General features: G+C 35.6%; 1 protein-coding gene across 5 annotated transcripts in view; it reads left to right on the top strand.

Moving 5' to 3' along the window:
- The window catches only part of BTRC (beta-transducin repeat containing E3 ubiquitin protein ligase), a 183,587-nt gene that overhangs the window by 92,454 nt on the left and 71,523 nt on the right, over positions 1-19,610 (top strand). For all 5 annotated transcript variants that reach the window (XM_082673809.1, XM_082673805.1, XM_082673808.1 and 2 more), the window contains one exon: positions 5,267-5,344. In XM_082673809.1, the coding sequence (XP_082529935.1) occupies positions 5,267-5,344 (78 nt within the window). The remainder of the gene's footprint in view (positions 1-5,266; positions 5,345-19,610) is intronic.

Consider the following 19,610-nt stretch of genomic DNA (forward strand, 5'->3'; position numbering starts at 1 on the left):
TGGGATTAACACTACTACTTTATATAAAATAGATAAACAGTAAGGACCTACTGTATAGCACAGGGAATTATATTGAATATCTTGTAATAAGCTATAATAGAAAAGAATCTGAAAAAAGAGTAGATATAAATGTATCACTGAATCGCTTTGCTGTACACCTGAAACATTGTAAATCAACTGCTTCAATTAAAAAAAAAATGACAGTACAAATTGTCAAAATCAGGAAGTTGAATGTCTAAACAAACTTTGGTACATCCATACAGTGATACTACTTGCCAATGAAAAGGAAAGAACTGCTGATATATGCAAGAACACAATGAACAAATGAATCTCACAAATGAATGTATTATGTTAGGTGAAAAAAGACTCAAAAAATTACATACTATATGATTCATTTTATGACATTTTAGAAAAGACAAAATTATTGAGACACAATAAATCAGTGATCACTGGGGAAAGGGGGATTTGGGAGGTGATGGGACTGCTTTACATCTTGATTGTGATGGTTAACACAGCTTTATGCTTTTGTCAAAACTCAGAACTATACAACAAAAAATAATAAATTTTTCCATATGTAAATTTTAAAAGCGGGGAAACAATCAGGAAATTAACATTGATACAGTGTTATTAGTTCATCCATAGACTTGTTTCATATTTTCCAATAATGTCCTTTATACAAACCTTATGTCATAATACCCACTCAGTAATATCCACTTAATAATTACCCATCAAGAACAGTTAAAGGGTGGGGAGGAAAAAAATTGTGGATATAGGCTAGATAGTTATTACTCATCCTGTTAGGCTCACCTCACTTATTTTTCACTGTATAATTCAGTGCAGAGGAGTTTACCATCAATTTTGTTTCAGCCCCTCCCCCCCAGTAACCTCAGATCACAAACTGCATTCAGTTACATCTCTTTAGTTTTCTTTAATCTGAAAGCAGTTCCTTATGACCTTGACATTTTTTAAAGTACAGACTAGTAATCTTATAGGATGCCCGTCAATTTGGGCTAGTCTGTTGTTTTCTCATGATCAGATTGAGGTTATGTGTATTGAGCAGGATGACCTCAGAAGTAATAATATCAATAATATCAATGACCTCAGTATATCATATCAAGAGGCACATAAGGTTAAGGTGGTATCTACCAGATCTCTCCACTGTGAGGCTACTGTTCTTTTCTTTTGTAATTATTAAGTATATTATGGAGAAATATTTTGAGATTATGTAACTCTCCTGTTATTTGTCACCCACTAATTTGTGTGATAAGTCTTACTTGCATCTTTTAGTTACCCTTAAATAGAACTTACTGGACATAATGTAGCTTGATGACCCAGGACAGTTGTGAACATTGCTTATTGGGATGCATCATAGTTAAAAGATACAAGGAATATCTGTGCTACTGAGCTCTCCTGGGTGATGTTGGAGATCACAGGCTTTGAGAGCCAGTTGAGGTGACTGTTAGGTATACACAGCTATTTCATCATTCCCAGCCACCCTCAACTGTAGAGCTATTACTTTCTTATTCACTGGCTTTCTGGCTCTCCTCTTCACTATTAGTAGGGTACCTTACTCCTTGCTCCTGATATCATGACTGTTTAATGTCCCTGCTCCTATTTTATGCAAGAGGGTTGAATTTTTTGTATTGATTTGTTTCTCATGGTGGATGGTCCAGTAAAAGTAAAAAATGAGTAGAAAGAAGTTGGGAAAAAAGTAAAAAATGCTGGGTTAATCTGTCAAAAAAGAACTAGTTATAACAATGTTTTTCTCTTTTTCCTTTTTGTTAATGTTGAGTTACTTTAAAAAAAAAAAAAACACAATATATAATATATATATCCTTTGCCCTGATGGGGTGGAGAAGGGAAAGGAGCTCCTCTACAGCTCTATGTTCTGCTCTCAGGTAGTAATTATCCTTTAGCTCCCTTCATCTTTTAATACCTTAGACATTCTTATAATACCCACTCAATAGTTTACTATCTAAATCAGATAAAATAGAGGGTCAGAAGGAAAAAAATTATTGATGTGGGCTAGATAGCCACTACTCATCCTCTTAGGTTCAGATCACTGTTTTTCACTATGTAATTTAGTATAGAGAGTTTGCCGTCAATTTTGTTCCATCCGAAGCACCTGTAGAGTAAAAATGTGATTTATAATGTGTTCAGTATAAAAAACTTCCACCAAAAAGTAATTAGGCTTCCAACTTTATTATAATGACATTTTCAAAAAACAATTAATTTTGAAATATAGGACCTTACATTTAATTAAACAGGTTTAGGTGATCTGAAATGGTATTTTATTTAAAGGAGGGTGTAGAACTTCATGGTCTGGGAAATAGTTACTTGCAAATTATAAGTTTAAAATTGAATACTGGCTTAATTGGATACAGTTAAAATTGAATATTGGCTTAAGTTTTTATTATATAAGACATTTAATTTTAGCATTTAAAACATTTGATCTGTACTTTTTTTTTTTTAAGAAAAGTTAAATATACAATTGATTTTATGGGTTTAATGTTGACCTTTCCCTTCCTTTGATTCTCTTATAATGGCGTATATTGCTAGTTTCCTTATCTGGAATGCTTTATTTTATTTTACTTTAGTTTATTTTTATTTTTAAATTTTTTTGGCCACACCACATGGCTTCCTAATTCCCCTACCGGGGATGGAACCTGGGCCCTCAGCAGTGAAAGCATGGCGTCCCAACCACTGGACCGCCAGGGAATTCCCTGGGATGCTTTATAGTCATTAACTCAACTATATCTCTCCTTCATTTTTTTGTAGATAGTCTACGTTCGTTTTTTCCCCAAAACAGAGAGTAAAAGCAGAATTCTAAAGTTATTGAGCCTCTGTCCCTTGCTTGTAACATAGCATTTTTTCTTCTTTGTCCCTAAAATTGACCTTTAAAGTGATCATTACAAATGTAAAATTATCAAGTTAAACCTCATAAAAAATTTCTGCCCAAAAGGACCTTAATGTACTGGCCTGTCAAGGTGACACACAAGGCACACAGATGTTAGCCACAGAGGGCCTTTTGATACTATATGTATGCTATTTATCCTTTAATATCTTTCAAAATATAATATTTGATACAAAGCAAAAAATTCATAATACCTAAATTTAAAACACTGTTATGATCCTATATTCTAATAATGATTTCATACTTGGATGAAGTTTTTCAGATAAACTCATATGTTGGATATAATTTCTGGATCTAAAAGTAACTCCTCAGTTAGAATGTGATGAATATATGTAATGTAATGAGTAAATCAGCTGCAAATTCTAAAATGTTAACATTACACATGTGATTGTGGAAAATAGAGCCCAAATAATGTGTACTTGGATTTTCTGTATTTTATCTTGCGGAGAGTGATTTACATGTGTTACCAGATTTTTTAAAATTATTTTTTAATGTAATAAAATACACATAACATAAAATTTATCACCTTTAACATTTTAAATTGTATAGTTCAGTGGTATTAAATACATTCATAATGTTGTGCAACCATCACCCCCATCCATCTCCATAACTCTTTGCATCTCGTAAAACTGCAACACTCTACCCATTAAACAATAACTCCCCATTCCTCCCTTTTCCCAGCCCCTGGTAACCAACATTCTACTTTCTGTCTCTGTGATTTTGACCACTCTAAGTGTCTTATATAAGTGGAATCATAATGCATTTATCTTTTTGTGACTGGCTTATTTCACTTAGCATAATGTCTTCAAGGTTCATCCATGTCGTGGTTTGTGTCAGAATATCCTTCCTTTTTAAGGCTGAAGATTATTCCATTGTATGTATATACCACATTTTGCCTATCCATTCATCCCTCAGTGTACACTTGGGTTGCTTACACGTTTTCGCTGTTGTGGATAATGCTGCTATGAACACAGACATAAAAATATCTCTTTGAGGGCTTCCCTGGTGGCACAGAGGTTGAGAGTCCGCCTGCCGATGCAGGGGACGCGGGTTTGTGCCCCGGTCCGGGAAGATCCCACATGCCGCGGAATGGCTAGGCCTGTGAGCCATGGCCGCTGAGCCTGCGCGTCCGGAGCCTGTGCTCCGCAACGGGAGAGGCCACAACAGTGAGAGGCCCGCGTATCGCAAAAAGAAAAAAAAATCTCTTTGAAACTCTGCTTTCAGTTTTTTTGAGTATGTACCCAGAATTGGAATTGTTGGATCATATAGTAATTCCTTTTTTAATTCTTTGAGGAATCATACTGTTTCCCATAGCTGATGTACCATTTTACATTCCCGCCAAAGGTGCACAAGGGTTACAATTTCTCAGCATGCTCATCAATGCCTGTTATTTTCTGTTTTTTGTTTTTGATAGTAGCCTACCTAATGAATGTGAAGTACCTTGTAGTTCTGCTGTTCATTTCTGAAATGATTAGTGATGTTGACCATCCTTTCATGTGCTTGGTGGTCATTTGTATACCTTCTTGGATAAATGTCTATTCAAGTCCTTTGCCCATTTTTTAATCAGGTTCTGTTTTTTTGTTGCTGAGTTTTTACAGCTTCTCTCTATGTTCTGGATGTTAATCCTTTATCAGTAAATGATTTGCAAAATTTTTTCCCATTTTGTGGGTTGGCTTTTACTCTGTTGATATTTAGAACTCTGAACTCGCTTGCAGTTGAATTGTTTATTTCCCTCTTTTTAAGTATTTAAAAATCTCACTGATGTTTTAGGGCCTTCTAGCTGCTATTTGAAGTGATAAGGGCAAGAGTGGACTCTAATCTTAAACTACTGATAAATTTTATTGCTTTGAGCTAACTAAGCACTATGTTCTTTTTAATAAAGAAAAGAAAATCAAATCAGAGAAAAGAGGAAGAGAAATAACTAATTGTTTTTAGGATCCAGACATAAGAACTTGGACCAAACATTTAGTATGGTTTAAAACTAATTATTTAAAAGAGAAGGCAATAATCCTGGTTTAAGTTGTTATCAGCTAAGTATAGACTGGAGCTTTCTTGTGTCCAGTGCCAAAGAACAATAAACTGGACTTATAATGAACATGATCTGCTAGGCAGTGCTTAAATATAGATGAAATACTTTTCCACCTAGATCCCTACATATATTTATTTATATACATGGGCATATGTTTTCCTTTACATAAGTGTATGTCTGTATGTATATAAATCTTCAAATGAACAAATGCATAAATATACACGGTATTCTAGCTTACAGAATTAAAAATGTAATTCAGTTTACTCCCACAGAATAAGATTGAAGATAATGAGAACTGAATTAAAGCTTACTTTCTTTCACAGAATTCCTCAGAGAGAGAAGACTGTAATAATGGCGAACCCCCTAGGAAGATAATACCAGAGAAGAATTCACTTAGACAGGTATGAAATTCAGTCTTACTTAAAAAGCTACCAACAACAAAATAAAAGACAGGAAACCCTCAATTTGCCATTCGTTAAGTACTGGAGCTTAAATTAAGAGTACTCTGAAGTTGGTCTGGCTCTAGCCATCAATTTCAGTCAGTTACATTGTTTTCCCAATCATTTAAAAAATATCCTAGGTATACAAGTACAGGGCAGTCAATTGTTTATGTGTAGTGAAAACAAAATCAAAGAAAAAGTTTCTTGTTTAGGAAAAATAACCTGAAGTGCATCTTAAGTGCAGGTAGTAGAATAGTTCTCTTTAAACCTTACTTTTCTATTAAGATTTTTCATACACTAAAAAAAAATAATAATCAAAAGGGATCTACCTATGATGAAGTTAGCTCCTCTTAGTCTAAGCAATATTTGTTTGCTTTTTCTAGAAGTAAAGGCCGTTATTAATGACAACTTTAAAATAATTTTTACTCACCACGGTGCCCCCACTCCTCAAACTTTTTCTTTGAAAGTTCAATTCCATGGTGCTCTGTTTTTAAAAATTAAAATGTTCAAAAACATTTGGTCAAAATATTGGCTCTTCTCACTGCCTGTAGCAACCTCTAACATCTTCCATCCCTCACTGGCAACAAAAACAAGTTCTTACAGTATTGCCAGCAGTAGTAAAAATTATTTTACTTGCATTTATGGCATTATTCTAAGAAAAAGGAGAATAGATTAAATATTTGTTGAGCACCTACCATGAACCTGATACTTATTTTACTTCACTCTCACAATAACCCCGTAAAGTTGCTAGGTATGATTTCCATTTTATAGATGAAGAAAATGGAGGCTGAGAGAGATTCAATGACTTGTTTATTTAGCAAGTCAGTGATTTGAAACCCAGATCTCAGTGTTGCCAAAGCATTTCTACTTCTGCCTTCTAACTCTGTAGGTTGTAGACAGTGTTAATTTAGGGGAAAAGTAGTTGAAATTGTGACACTCATTTTTTATTTACTTTTTTATTTACTATATGTTAAAACATTTTTGGATGGGCAAAATTTCTTTTATAAAAATAATTGTGTGGTAAGTAGAATTGAATCAGTTCAGGAAGCTTTGTTAAATAGCCAAAAGATCAGGGATTGATATTGTTCAGTTAGAGCTTTAACTATTTGGAGATAAACACCTGATCTATAAATCTAAATATATAGGACAAAATTGAATTAAGATAAATTTGGAGGTGGAAACACTCTGCCCCACTATACAGAAACAACTGTCAGAAAACAATGACATGACAAAAAGTTTTGGCAACTTTATTTAAGCTAACAAACGAATTTTCACTCTGCAAAGTTATAAATTAATTTTAATAGGCTGATCCAGATGGTCCATTTGGAAAATGGATAGGCTGATCTGTTGAAAATTAAACTAAATTTATCTCTCTCATACTTCAAACCGAAGCAAGAGAGAGAATCGTGCCTATTAAGTCCAGCACATACAGATGGACCAGCAGGTCACACATGGGACTAATCTGATTCATTTAAAAAATAAATGCATACATTATTGAATCATTTTATACTTGCAAGATCTGTTGTGTGCAGTATTTGAAATAATGTTGTTTTTTTCATTGCTTTTTTAGCAGGTTCTCTTTACCCCCTCTGCTTTAATATAACAACCGTTTTGGGGTTTGTTTTGTTTGTCCTCCTAGTGCTCCAAACTGATTTTTCTAATATCTGTCATTCAGTGTTGAGATCCAAGCTCTGGAGATTAATTAGGTCATGAGGCTTTTCCCCCTCCTTTCTTTGTAAAGGGTTTTATCTCCATTCTCTTTGTGAAGAGCATGAACTCAATGTTCTTGGAAAGAGAAATGGCCTTTAGAAATGGGGAAGTAGGAGATCCTCCTGGGGCACTCGGAGTCTTTTAGCTTCTGGGTGTTTTAACAGCCCCATGAATGCAGATTTGTAAATTTATTGCAGTGCCATCTGGTTTTTTGCTCGAACCAGATTACTGTTGGCTTGTGTCTGTCTATTGTGGTGGTCACTCCCTAGGAGCTTGCCCTCTCAGTCTTAGGGATGAGTGATGAATAGCAGGGGTCAATAGAAGCGGGTCACAGGGCAGCTGTCCAGGATTGCCCTGAACTTGATTACGCCACCGCCAAGTTTTTTAATGTAGGATGTAGTATATAAGCTGTCTAAACTCCCTCTTTTCACTAATGCATATGACAATAATGAAGTGCCATTTGCTCCCCCCACCCCACCTTTAGTCAAGTTATTATAGATAAAAAGATGTCAAAGCTGCCTTTTACCTAGTGTTGATGTAAGTAGGATTTGCATCATGTGGGCCAGTCCCTTGAGATTCTTTTGCAGACTATTTCTAATGGGGTTTCAGGAACTCTTTCACCACTGATTTTAAAATGCTAAGTTATGTTCTAATAAATTTAGTGTTGTTTTAAACTAATTTTAGAGCTTATATATATTATTCTAAAGTATAGTTTTACCATTGTTGATAGGATATGACCACTGCCTGTTAAAACTTGGAGTTATTTAACTACTGGAGGAGCTGAAAGAAGTATTATCATTACAGTTCTTACAGACATTAAAAGGGTAAAAGGGAATATTACAAATAACTTTAAGCCAAAAATTTGGCTTCTTCCATGATATGGACGAATTCCTTGAAAAACACAACTTACTGAAACCAAAACAAGGTGAAACAAAATTTGAATAGCCATATGTCTATTAAAAAAATTGAATTATCAAAAGGCTCATATGGTTTCCTGGTGAACTCTATCAAACGTTTAAGGAATAAATAACACCAAAATAGAAAATAGAGAAGGAAAGAACACTCCTTGACTTGTATTATGAGGTTACCATAACCATAATTCCAAAACTTGACAAAGACCTTAGCAGAAAAAGAAACTATTGAAGGAGAAAGTCACGAGACATTACTCCCTGTGTCACCAAGTCATTTTGTATACCTGCTTTTCCATTTCATTTCCAACATCAGAAGGCAGTAGAGTTCAGGGCAGGGGAAAGAAATGCAATGTATTCTTTAAATTTTCTAAGCTTTTGAATAATCTTCTGACATCTTGGCATTAAGTGTAAACATTTATTTAAAGGACGTACAAAGTAGCTACAGTTTTCTTTTTACTTTTATTCCTAGAATGTGAAGCCAAGAAAACCATAGCAAATGTGTTCATAGCTTTTATTCATATCTGCAAACAAGGGCAAAGGCCTGGGAGGATACATGAAAGTACTCATTACTTTTTGAAAACATAACCTTACAACATGCAACTCCTTCTTTGCTTCACATTGGTGCTAATAGGATCTGTCAACCCTGCCTTTCTCTGTAATTGAGTAAATTGTGACCTCTGTCTAATCCTTCTCCCATCCCCCATTCCCTTTGTGTATGTGTCCACTTACCATCCTGAGAACGTGGGTAATGATAAATAAAGCATTGAGTAGTGCTCTCTCAACTCTTTGAAAGCAGCATGATGCCAGCCCTCTAGTTATATTTCTTTAAGTGTTTACGTTTTTCTGTATTCTTTCTCTTGTGTAGCTGGAACCCTGGGGATGCAAAGCCATGAGAGAGGCCAAGAAGCTAACAAAGTAGCTGTCTCCCTTGTTAGCTTGTTCCTTTATTCTTTAAAAACAAGATAAAAACCATCTGGCTCAGGGCATTACATTTTCCTCCCCCATGCACCTCTATAGATGGAGACTTCACCTGCAGTGAGGGTTTACATTGATTAGGGAGGGAGCAGTAATTCAAGCTTCCATCCTCTTCAAGGATACTTTGCAGTCTTTAAAGGTGCTGACCCACTGAGTTAAACTGTCAAGGGAGGATAAAAAAGTATCTTCATCCCAGGAGGTAACAGCTGCTAGGTTTTCAACACCTTGCATGCTGCTGGAAAAATGTCACAATTGTCAGCTGAAAGAAAAATGACTCTGTTGTCATCTTCTGTTAATGACTGGGCCTTATAAAAGGAACTACATAAGCCTTTTAGAAGGAATAGGTAGCTGTTTTCCTTTCCTACCACCTTCCCCTACCTCTCCCCCAAATTCCTATGTTGTTCTAAACATTACCTTAGAGTAGATGCACAAAAAACAGCGGTGAAGAACTTAAAGTTAAAACAACCCAGCGTAAGCATGGAGGTCTGATTGGCATAGCTCCTTTATACAGTTGGCTGAGTAGGAGGAACAACCACATCACTGACACAGAAAATGACATTATCGTGTGTATTAACAAAACAACAACAACAAAAAGTCATTCATAAGCCAGTGAACTGAGAGAAAACGTACTGTATTTGTGCTCTTTGGAGGACAATTTGTTTTCAAGCAGCATCCAGATGGGTAAATACCACGACATTTCTTTTTTCAAGAGAGCCACTTCTTTTCTTCCTTTAAAAAAAAAAAAGGGAGAGAAACTCACTGAATTTTACTTCCTTTGATAGCTCTGTAATGTTTGTATATAATGGCATTCCCTTCTTTCTGATTTGATTGATGAGGGGGGAAGGTTTAATGAAGTCCCTGATATCAGGCAGACAGGTTTTTTTCCTATTTGTTTTAGGTTAGTCATTTTAATTGTATTGAGTAATTAGAAGGTACACACAGCCAAGGGAGCTTTGTTCTGATAATTGCTCAAGAAAATCCATTCCCTATCTGCCTTTGCTTTGTGTTAAGACATTTCTCCCCCTAGTGGCAATAGTAAGCACTTTGTCTTGGCAGTAGGCAAGGTGTAATTGCAATATGACAAACTATGCTTCAGGGACTATCTTGTAAATACTTTAGTTTGGGATTTGGCATTATTTCATTATATATGTGTGTTTTTTCCCCCTAAGAAACTTCCTACCTCTTTTTTTTTTCCTGAAGTGCTTTGGGCTTTGGATGGAAAAAAATTGCCTGAAATGTTTATTAAAAAAAAAACAAACGTAGTGCATCGTGGATAATGTTTTGCAGCTTGACTTAATTTTAGTCATCTGTTTTAATTACCTATTTATAAAAATGCTTTTGCATTTGTAGACATTATTTAATACTTTGGAAGAAGCACCTCATTTGAAATAAATAAATAAATTGTACTTATTTTAAATAGTCCATAAAAAAGACCTTGAAGGTAATTAATGTAGGTCCCTTAAGTAAGACAAAAATGATCTTTCCAAGTCTGATGAAGTGATTTGTTTATTTAACTTCCCATTTTGGCTGAATCCTTCAGAGTCTAATAACTTTTTTTAAAAAAATGGTTTTTGCAGTTTGTGTCTAGCTACAAAAACCCTTCTTCAAAAACAAGCAATTTAATAACCAGCTTTCTTAAAATTACTTTGAGGAAGGAAGACTGTATAGGGGGTTGGTATTTTGTTTTATTTTTATTTCAGTGTAATCATTCTTTGATAAATTGTGTAATCGCTGACTTAGTAGAAAAAATATTATTGAACTCCTGGGTTGTAATGACCGTAAAAAGTGTATTTTCATATAGAGACTTGAGATATTGTGAATAAATTATAAAGGAAACAGCTCATATGTTGGTTGAAGTCCATATGGGCCTAATTTATTTTGTGTTCAGTGCTTAATCTGGTTGTACCGTTAAAAAGGTGGGAGGGGCTATTGTATCCAGTTGTGTGAATCCTTAAAAAATCTGCCCTATGAGCAACATGGAATGAGATCAGATACAACTTTGCATCTACTGAATGAGATTTGGTAGCATCATTGTGGCATTTTTTAAAGCCCAGTTCCACCTTCCCTAGATGTCACTTTTTAGTTTGCTTTTTCTATCCCACATTCCTACTGGGGACTTGATTTGATGTTTTTATTTTATATATATATATATATATATATATATATAAAATCTGAAGGTCCCTGTGTACCCCTCCCCACCCCCTAATTACTAACCATTTTCATTATAACTGTACCTTGTTTTGCTATACGGCTGCTGAACAGATTTCTTAAGCAGCTTTTTGCAAGGTTAAAAGAATGCAGCCTGGTAACAAGTTTGTGTCATTTTAAATATATACCTTCTAGTAAATAAGGAGAAGTCTGGCAATCAATCCCTTTTAGTGTGTTATATGTTTCACCTGACAACTAAACCTTCTATTGATTAGCCATTACTTTGTTAGATAATCCTATGTCATTGAATCCATTGTAAAAAATTAAACTCTTTAAAATGTTTTACCCTAGCAGCAGTGTGAAAATTGAAAACTTGTTCAGAATTACAGCCTGCTTTCACAAAGAAGGTAGTTTTCAGCAAGGCATCTTACTGGTTTATGCTTATGTGCTTTATATGCAATATAAAAACATATTAAAGTACTCTAACACAAAACTCTGTCTCTGGTTTAGCAATGAAGCTACCTTTTCAGATGTTGCCTGGGTACAGAACCTATCTTGCCTGTGGCTCTTATACTCACTAGTTTATTTAGCTGGAAGGAGTCTTATAATAGTAAAATACTGAATGTAAAATATTTGATTCTTTAGAAAGCTTTTTTATTTCAGAGTGGTCTAAGGACTGTGATCAGTTTTGGTTTACTAATCTAGGTGACTTCCTTTGGGGAAAAAGAAGATCATATACCCATTTTACAGATGGAATGTCTAGAAAATAAAAACCTATATATATCCTTACTCTAGAAACTCCTGCAGGTTCCCTAATGTTCCCCTGAGTGTGTTATACTCATTTCTGAGGGGAAAAGGAATTTTGGAGGAAAAATTAGTTTTCTACCTGCCATGACTATTTTATTCAGAAAAATAAAATAACATTTTTATTAATTAACTGGACAGACCTCTAATACTTTATCCCCTAAATATTAACTGCAGACTTTTATATTTTCATTGAAATAAAGTTTTCATACAGTGAATTATATAGATATTAATTGCATAATCAATAAATTTTTGATGTCTTTACAATTGTGTAACCACCACCCCAATCAAGCTATAGGACATTTTCATTACCCAAGAAAGTTCCCTTGTTCTCCTTCCCAGTTTCCCCACCCACAATGAATCAAACATTGATCAGCTTCCTGTCATAGACTAGTTTCGCCTTTCTTGAATTTTATGTAATAGAATCATCCATGTTGGGGGTCTCACTGTCACTCAGCATAATGCTTATGAGGTTCATCTATACTTTTGTGTTTATCAGTGGTTTATTCTCTTTTATTGTACAGTAAATTCCATTGAATAAATGTACTACAGTTTGTTTTCCATTCTTTTGATGGACACTTGAGCTATTTCCGTTTTTATAAATGAAGTTGCTATGAATGCTCTTTAAGCTTTTTTGGTGAGCATGTGTTAAATACTTTTTCATGTGCTTTTTGACTATTCACATATTTTCTTTTGCGAAGTATCTGGTTTTTTGCCATTAAAAAATTGCATTGTCTTCTTTATTATTGATTTCTAGATAGTCCTCTGTCAGATATGTGTTCTCACAGTCTGTATCTTGCCTGTTTATTCATGGTGTGTTTTGATGAAAAGTTTCTAATTTTTGAATGAAGTCCAGTCAATCAACCCTTACCCCATGATTATGAAGATATTCTAGGTTTTGTTCTAGTGATAGAAGCTTTATAAGTTTTAGCTTTTACCTTGAAGTCTGATCCATTTCAAATTAATTCTTAAGTGTACTGTGAAGTAGAGTTTGGGGCTCATTATTTTCCCCATGCTTTTTTTTGACTGAAAATTTTTAAGATAGTTTATTTATTTTTTCCTGCAGTTTATTGTTAACATTTTATTGTGCTTATTTTCTGATTGTTTGGTTGGCTAGTATTTGTTTGCTCATTTATATTTTTTATTGAAGTATAGTTGATGTATCATATGTTACAGGTGTACAGTATAGTGATTCACAGTTTCTAAAGGTTATACTACATTTATAGTTATTTTAAAATATTGGCTATCTTCTCTGTGTTGTACAATCCCCATACTTTTTTATTCAGTTGTTTTGGAACCATCGTTGAAAAGGCTTTCCTTTCCTCCATTGAATTACATGGGTGCCTTTGTCAAAAATCAGTTGGCTGTACAAGTGTAGTCTATTTCTGAACCTCCTGGAAAAGAGGCTGCTTGCTGCTGTATGCAGAGCAAAGGGTAACAGTGTCTGAGGCACTGAACAACTCCTACTTCATGTCCCTGCATGACATAGAAGATGAGCTCAAAGTCCTCTATTTTTTTTAGAGGTGTCTATCCTTGCACCAAATATTACACTGTCTTGATTGTTGTAATTTTAATAATTCTTGAAATCAGGTAATGTGAGTCCTCCACATTTTAATTTTTAATGTTGTTTTGGCTATTCTAGGTACTTTTACACTTCTGTGTAAATTTTAGAATCAAGTTAGAATTTCTATTAGAAGTCTGTGGGGTGTTGATTTGGATTTTTTTGAAACTATATATTCATTTGAGTAGAATTAACCTCTCAATAATGTTGAGTCGGGCTTCCCTGGTGGCGCAGTGGTTGAGAGTCCGCCTGCCGATGCAGGGGACACGGGTTCGTGCCCCGGTCCGGGAAGATCCCACATGCCGCGGAGTGGCTGGGCCCGTGAGCCATGGACGCTGAGCCTGTGCGTCCGGAGCCTGTTGCTCCGCAATGGGAGAGGCCACAACAGTGAGAGGCCCGCATATCGCAAAAAATAAAAATAATAATAATAATAATATTGAGTCTTCCAGTGTGCAGACAGGGTCTGTATCTCCGTTTGTCTTTTTAAATTTTTCTAAGCAATGTTTTTTAGTTTTCAGTGTACATTTCTTACACATAGTTTGTTAGATTTATTCCTAAGTATTTAATGTTTGTCAATGCTATTGTAAACCTTTCTCATTCCCTGTTGCTATATTATATAAATGCAATGGTGTTTGACTGTTGACCTTGTTTACTATCATTTGTGAATAAAGAAAATGTTATTTTTTCTTTTCCAACCTATTTGCCTTTTGTTCTTTTTCTTGCTTTATTTGATTGGCTAAGGCCTCCCTATAATGTTAAATAAATGTGGTAAGAGGACATCTTCACCTTGTTTCCAGTTGAGAGGGAGTATTACGTCTTTTGCCATTAAATATGATGTTAGTTGAAATTTTTTAGATGCCCTTTATGGGATTGAAGAAGTTCCCTTTTATTCCTACCTTGCTGAGGTCTTTTTTTTTTTAAATCATGAATGGGTGTTTAATTTTGTCAAATTCACCTCCTCATTCTATTAATATGGAGAATTACATTAATTGACTTTATTAAGAAGTTTTGTGTCTGTGTTCATGAGGGGTATTGGTCTGTAGTTTTTTTTCAAATGTCTTTGTCATGTTTTGGTGTCAGGGTTATGCTGGCCTTATAAAATGAGTTGGGAAGTCTTTCCGTCCTCCTCCATTTTCTAAAAGTGTTTGTATATGATCCTGATGTTCTTCTTCCTTAATATTTAATAGAATTCACCAGTGAAACTGTCTGGGCCAGAAGTTTTCTTTGTGCGAAGATTTTTTTAAAATTTATGTGGAGTGGTTTTTAATAATTTCGACTTCTTTAATAGATATAGAGCCGTCTAGATTTTCTATTTCTTATTGTGTCAGTTTTGGTAATTTGTGTCTTTCAATAAATGTGTCTTATTCAACAGATTGTGAACTATTAATATATTTTATTTTATTTTAATACTCTTCCATTTTGGGCCAGTGAGAGAGCCCATTTAGGCTGCATCTATGCTCCTCTGATGTATGTCCAACATTCCTTCAGTGTTTCCAGGTTCATCTTGTATTTACCCTGTCCAATCCTTGAATCAACCATTTCTCCAGGGAACTCTGGTTCCTTTTAGTGAAGAATGATATTTAGAAGCCAAGATTTAAGCATTAACTTTTATTTTACATCTATATTATATGTTTTGAAAACCATGAGTTCACACTGATACCTCCAGTTCCAATACAGTGACACAGAGTTTGTTTTAGATTTCTCCCTCTACATATTTGTAATTCTCTTTTCTAATGGTAAGAAACCTGGTTTGAGTGTTTTCCTTTTAGCACTTAAAAAAATCATGTTCCCCAGGGAATTCCGTGGTGGTGCAGTGGTTAGGACTTGGCACTTTCACTGCCAAGGGCCCAGTTCAGTTCCTGGTCGGAGAACTAAGATCCCACAAGCTGCGAGGTGCAGCCAAAAAAAAAAATAGTGTTCCCTTGTCTTCTAACCTTCATTGTTTATGGTGAAAAACCTGCCATTATTTATATTGTTACTCCCATGTATGCAGCATCCCTTTTTTCTTTGGCTGCATTTAAAGTTTTGTCTTGGTTATTGGTTTTCAGCAGTTTTGACTGTGTTGGGCCTAGGTCTTGTTTTCTGATTTTGGGGTTTTTTGTATTAATCTTCTGGGGTTTGCTTATTTTAGATCAGTAAGCCAATGGTTTTCACCAAATTTTAGAAATATTTGGTCACTATTTTTATAACCTTTTTGTGCCTCATTCTTGCCTCTCTTCTGGGTCTCCAATTACACAATGTTAGAGCATTGAAAATTGTCCCACAGGTGGCTGAGACTCTGTTCTTTTTTCTTTTACTCTTTCTGTTCTTCAGATTATTTCAGTTGAATCTGTCTCTGAAGTTCATTGGCCTTTTCTTCTGGCATCTCCAACCTGCTTTTAAGTCCATCCCGTAAATTTTTAATTTCTAGAATTTGTTTGGTTCATTTTAGTTTTTTATTTTAAGGGTGAAAATTTCCATCTGTTTACTCATTGTGATTGTATCTTTCTTTAAGTTGTTGAACATATTTGTTATAGCTTCTATAGAGCCTTTATGTACTGATTCCCATAACTAGATCATCTTGGGGTCATTTTCTATTGATTTCTTTTTCTCTTTACTATGGGTCCCATTTATTTTCTTCTCATGTCTAGTGTTTTTGATTGTATAGTGAACATTATAAACAATACATTGTGGAGACTGGTTTCTTTTATCTTCCTCTGATTATCTTACTGGCTGACCACTGTGACTTCATACAGTCTTGGTTTATGTTTGTTAGGGCAGGTGTGTTTTGGTTTTGACCTTAGTCCTGAGGCACATCCCTTAGTCCTGAAGACTTACTCTTTAGTCTAAATGCAGGGTCTTTCTAAGTTTTCAGTGGAAAGTTTGAGACGCTTATTAAGCCCCTCTAGTTTAGTAGGAATCAAATTCAAAACCTGTCTCCCCTCATGGGCAGTAGCTGGAGTCTCTGCTCAGATCTTTCAGTCTTCTAACTTTTACTTTCCATTGGAATATTTGGAATCTCCCATTTATGTAAGTAGTTTGAGGGTTAGCCATGGATTTGAGGGAAATTTATATGCATGTTTTGATGCTTCATCCCTGCCCTGTCTTTTTCTATTTTTCTTCTCAATTTCTAGCCACTATGGCTGCCCTGAACTCCATCTTCTGACATCTCAAGCTGATAGGCTGTGCCTTTCTAACTGAATTTTAGTCACCCTGCACCAAATAGCCTAGTGAGTACCCTCAGGGAAAAAGCACGTAAACATGGATCTTACCCAGTGTGATTCTCCTTTTTCAAAGTCAGTCCAAATCTCCCGCCAATTTCTGCCTACTTTGGGTCAACCTCTAGTGCCTTTGTTATTTTAAAATATTTTTTCCATAGTTTGTCAGTTATCTGAGACGGGGTTAATCTAATACAAACATCTCTGCCATTATTGGAACCAGAACTCTTTGACTTAAAGTTTTATTTTATTTAGTATATATCAATTGCTTCATAAATGTCTTAAAAACACATTAAGTTTCATTTTTTAAAAATTGTGTTGTCAGAGGCTTCCCTGGTGGCACAGTGGTTGAGAGTCCGCCTGCCGATGCAGGGGACATGGGTTCGTGCCCCATGTGAGTCCGGGAGGATCCCACATGCCGCGGAGTGGCTGGGCCCGTGAGCCATGGCCGCTGAGCCTGCACGTCCGGAGCCTGTGCTCTGCAATGGGAGAGGCCACAGCAGTGAGGGGCCCGCGTACTGCAAAAAAAAAAAAAAAAAAAAAAATTGTGTTGTCAGATGACATAAATCACAGCAAGATCCTTTTTGACCCACCTCCTAGAGAAATGGAAATAAAAACAAAAATAAACAAATGGGACCTAATGAAACTTAAAAGCTTTTGCACAGCAAAGGAAACCATAAACAAGATGAAAAGACAACCCTCAGAATGGAAGAAAATATTTGCAAATGAAGCAACTGACAAAGGATTAATCTCCAGAATTTATAAGCAGCACATGCAGCTCAATATCAAAAAAACAAACACCCCAATCCAAAAATGGGCAGAAGACCTAAAGAGACATTTCTCCAAAGAAGATATGCGGATTGCCAACAAACACATGAAAGGATGCTCAACATCACTAATCATTAGAGAAATGCAAATGAAAACTACAATGAGGTGTCACCTCACACCAGTCAGAGTGACCATCATCAAAAAATCTACAAACAGTAAATTCTGGAGAGGGTGTGGAGAAAAGGAAACCCTCTTGCACTGTTGGTGGGAATATAAATTGATAGAGCCACTCTGGAGAACAGTATGGAGGTTCCTTAAAAACTAAAAATACAACTATCATATGACCCAGCAATCCCACTACTGGGCATATACCCAAAGAAAACCATAATTCAAAAAGAGTCATGTATCACAATGTTCATTGCAGCACTATTTACAACAGCCAGGACATGGAAGCAACCTAAGTGTCCATCAACAGATGAATGGATAAAGAAAATGTGACACATATATGCAGTGGAATATTACTCAGCCATAAAAAGAAATGAAATTGAGTTATTTTAGTGAGGTGGATGGACCTAGAGTCTGTCATACAGAGTGAAATAAGCCAGAAAGAGAAAAACAAATACTGTATGCTAACACATATATATGGAATCTTAAAAAAAAAAAAAAAAAGGTTCTGAAGAACCTGGGGTCAAGACAGGAATAAGACGCAGACGTAGAGAATGGACTTGAGGACATGAAGAGGGGGAAGGGTAAGCTGGAACAAAGTGAGAGAGTGGCATGGACTTATATATACTACCAAATGTAAAATAGATAGCTAGTGGGAAACAGCTGCATAGCACAGGGAGATCAGCTCGGTGCTTTGTGACCACCTGGAGGGGTGGGATAGGGAGGGTGGGAGGGAGTCACAAGAGGGAGGAGATATGGGGATATATGTATATGTATAGCTGATTCACTTCATTATAAAACAGAAACTAACACACCATTGTAAAGCAATTATACTCCAGTAAAGATGTTAAAAAAAAAATTGTGTTGTCGGGACTTCCCTGGTGGTCTCGTGGTAGAGAATCTGCCTTCCAATGCAGGGGATGCGGGTTTGATCCCTGGTCCAGGAACTAAGATCCCACATGCCGCGGGGCAACTAAGCCCGCACGCCACCACTACTGAGCTCGCGCGCCTCAGCTAGAGCCCCTGTGCCGTAAACTACAGAGCCCACGCACTCTGGAACCCGTGTGCCACAACTACAGAGCCCACTTGCCCTGGAGCCTGCGTGCCACAGCTAGAGAAGAAATAAAACCCACACGCCACAACTAGAGAGAAGCCCACACGCCGCAGTGAAGAGCCTGCATGCCACAACGAAAGATCCCACATGCCTCAACGAAGATCCTGTGTGCCATAACTAAGACCCAACACAGCCAAAAATAAATTAAATAAATCTTTTTTTTTAAATTGTGTTGTCTGTACATGAATAGTGTTTGTGGTATTAGCAGTTGCAAAAGAAGTACTGAACCTGAGTCCAGAATGTATTAGTACATGTCCCAGTAGTGCCTGTACACTAATGTCAAATGATCGTTTATTCTTTTAAAATATGTGTTTGAAATAATTTCAACTTAAACAATATAAGAATAAAACAAATGGATAAATTTTTAAAAGTTTAACTTGTTTAAATGGAAAACCAAATTTATAATGTTATTTTTCTCTATTTTCTTAAATTTTCTTGTCTATTTACTCTTTTCCAAAGAATGATAATTGACCAAAAATGAATTACTTAAAATATCTATGCATCCATTGCTAATATAAATAAATACATAAATGAATAAGTAAACAGACGGGAAGAACTATAGCGCTTCCTTAAGAAGAATTCCAATTAATAAATGTAGATGGAAAGAGAAATTTAAGTCACCATTAGAACACCACAGTAAAAATTACAACAGGCAAGATCCACCAGTATGCTACAATTAGCAGGCAAAAGTTGAAGCAGAAGCAAAATATTTGCATAGTCTTCAAGTATTTCCCACAATATATTTAGTAATTTCTAAAGGAAAAATAATAAGCTTATAATAGAGAATCTTGGCAGGCACAACCTTAGGCAAGTGGTCAAGGTTAATATCACCAGAAACACTCAGCAACATACCTCTTGACTTGATGCATTGAGA

The sequence above is a fragment of the Grampus griseus genome (genome assembly GCF_964374135.1).
Source record: "Grampus griseus genome assembly, chromosome: 16".
NCBI lineage: Eukaryota > Metazoa > Chordata > Mammalia > Artiodactyla > Delphinidae > Grampus > Grampus griseus.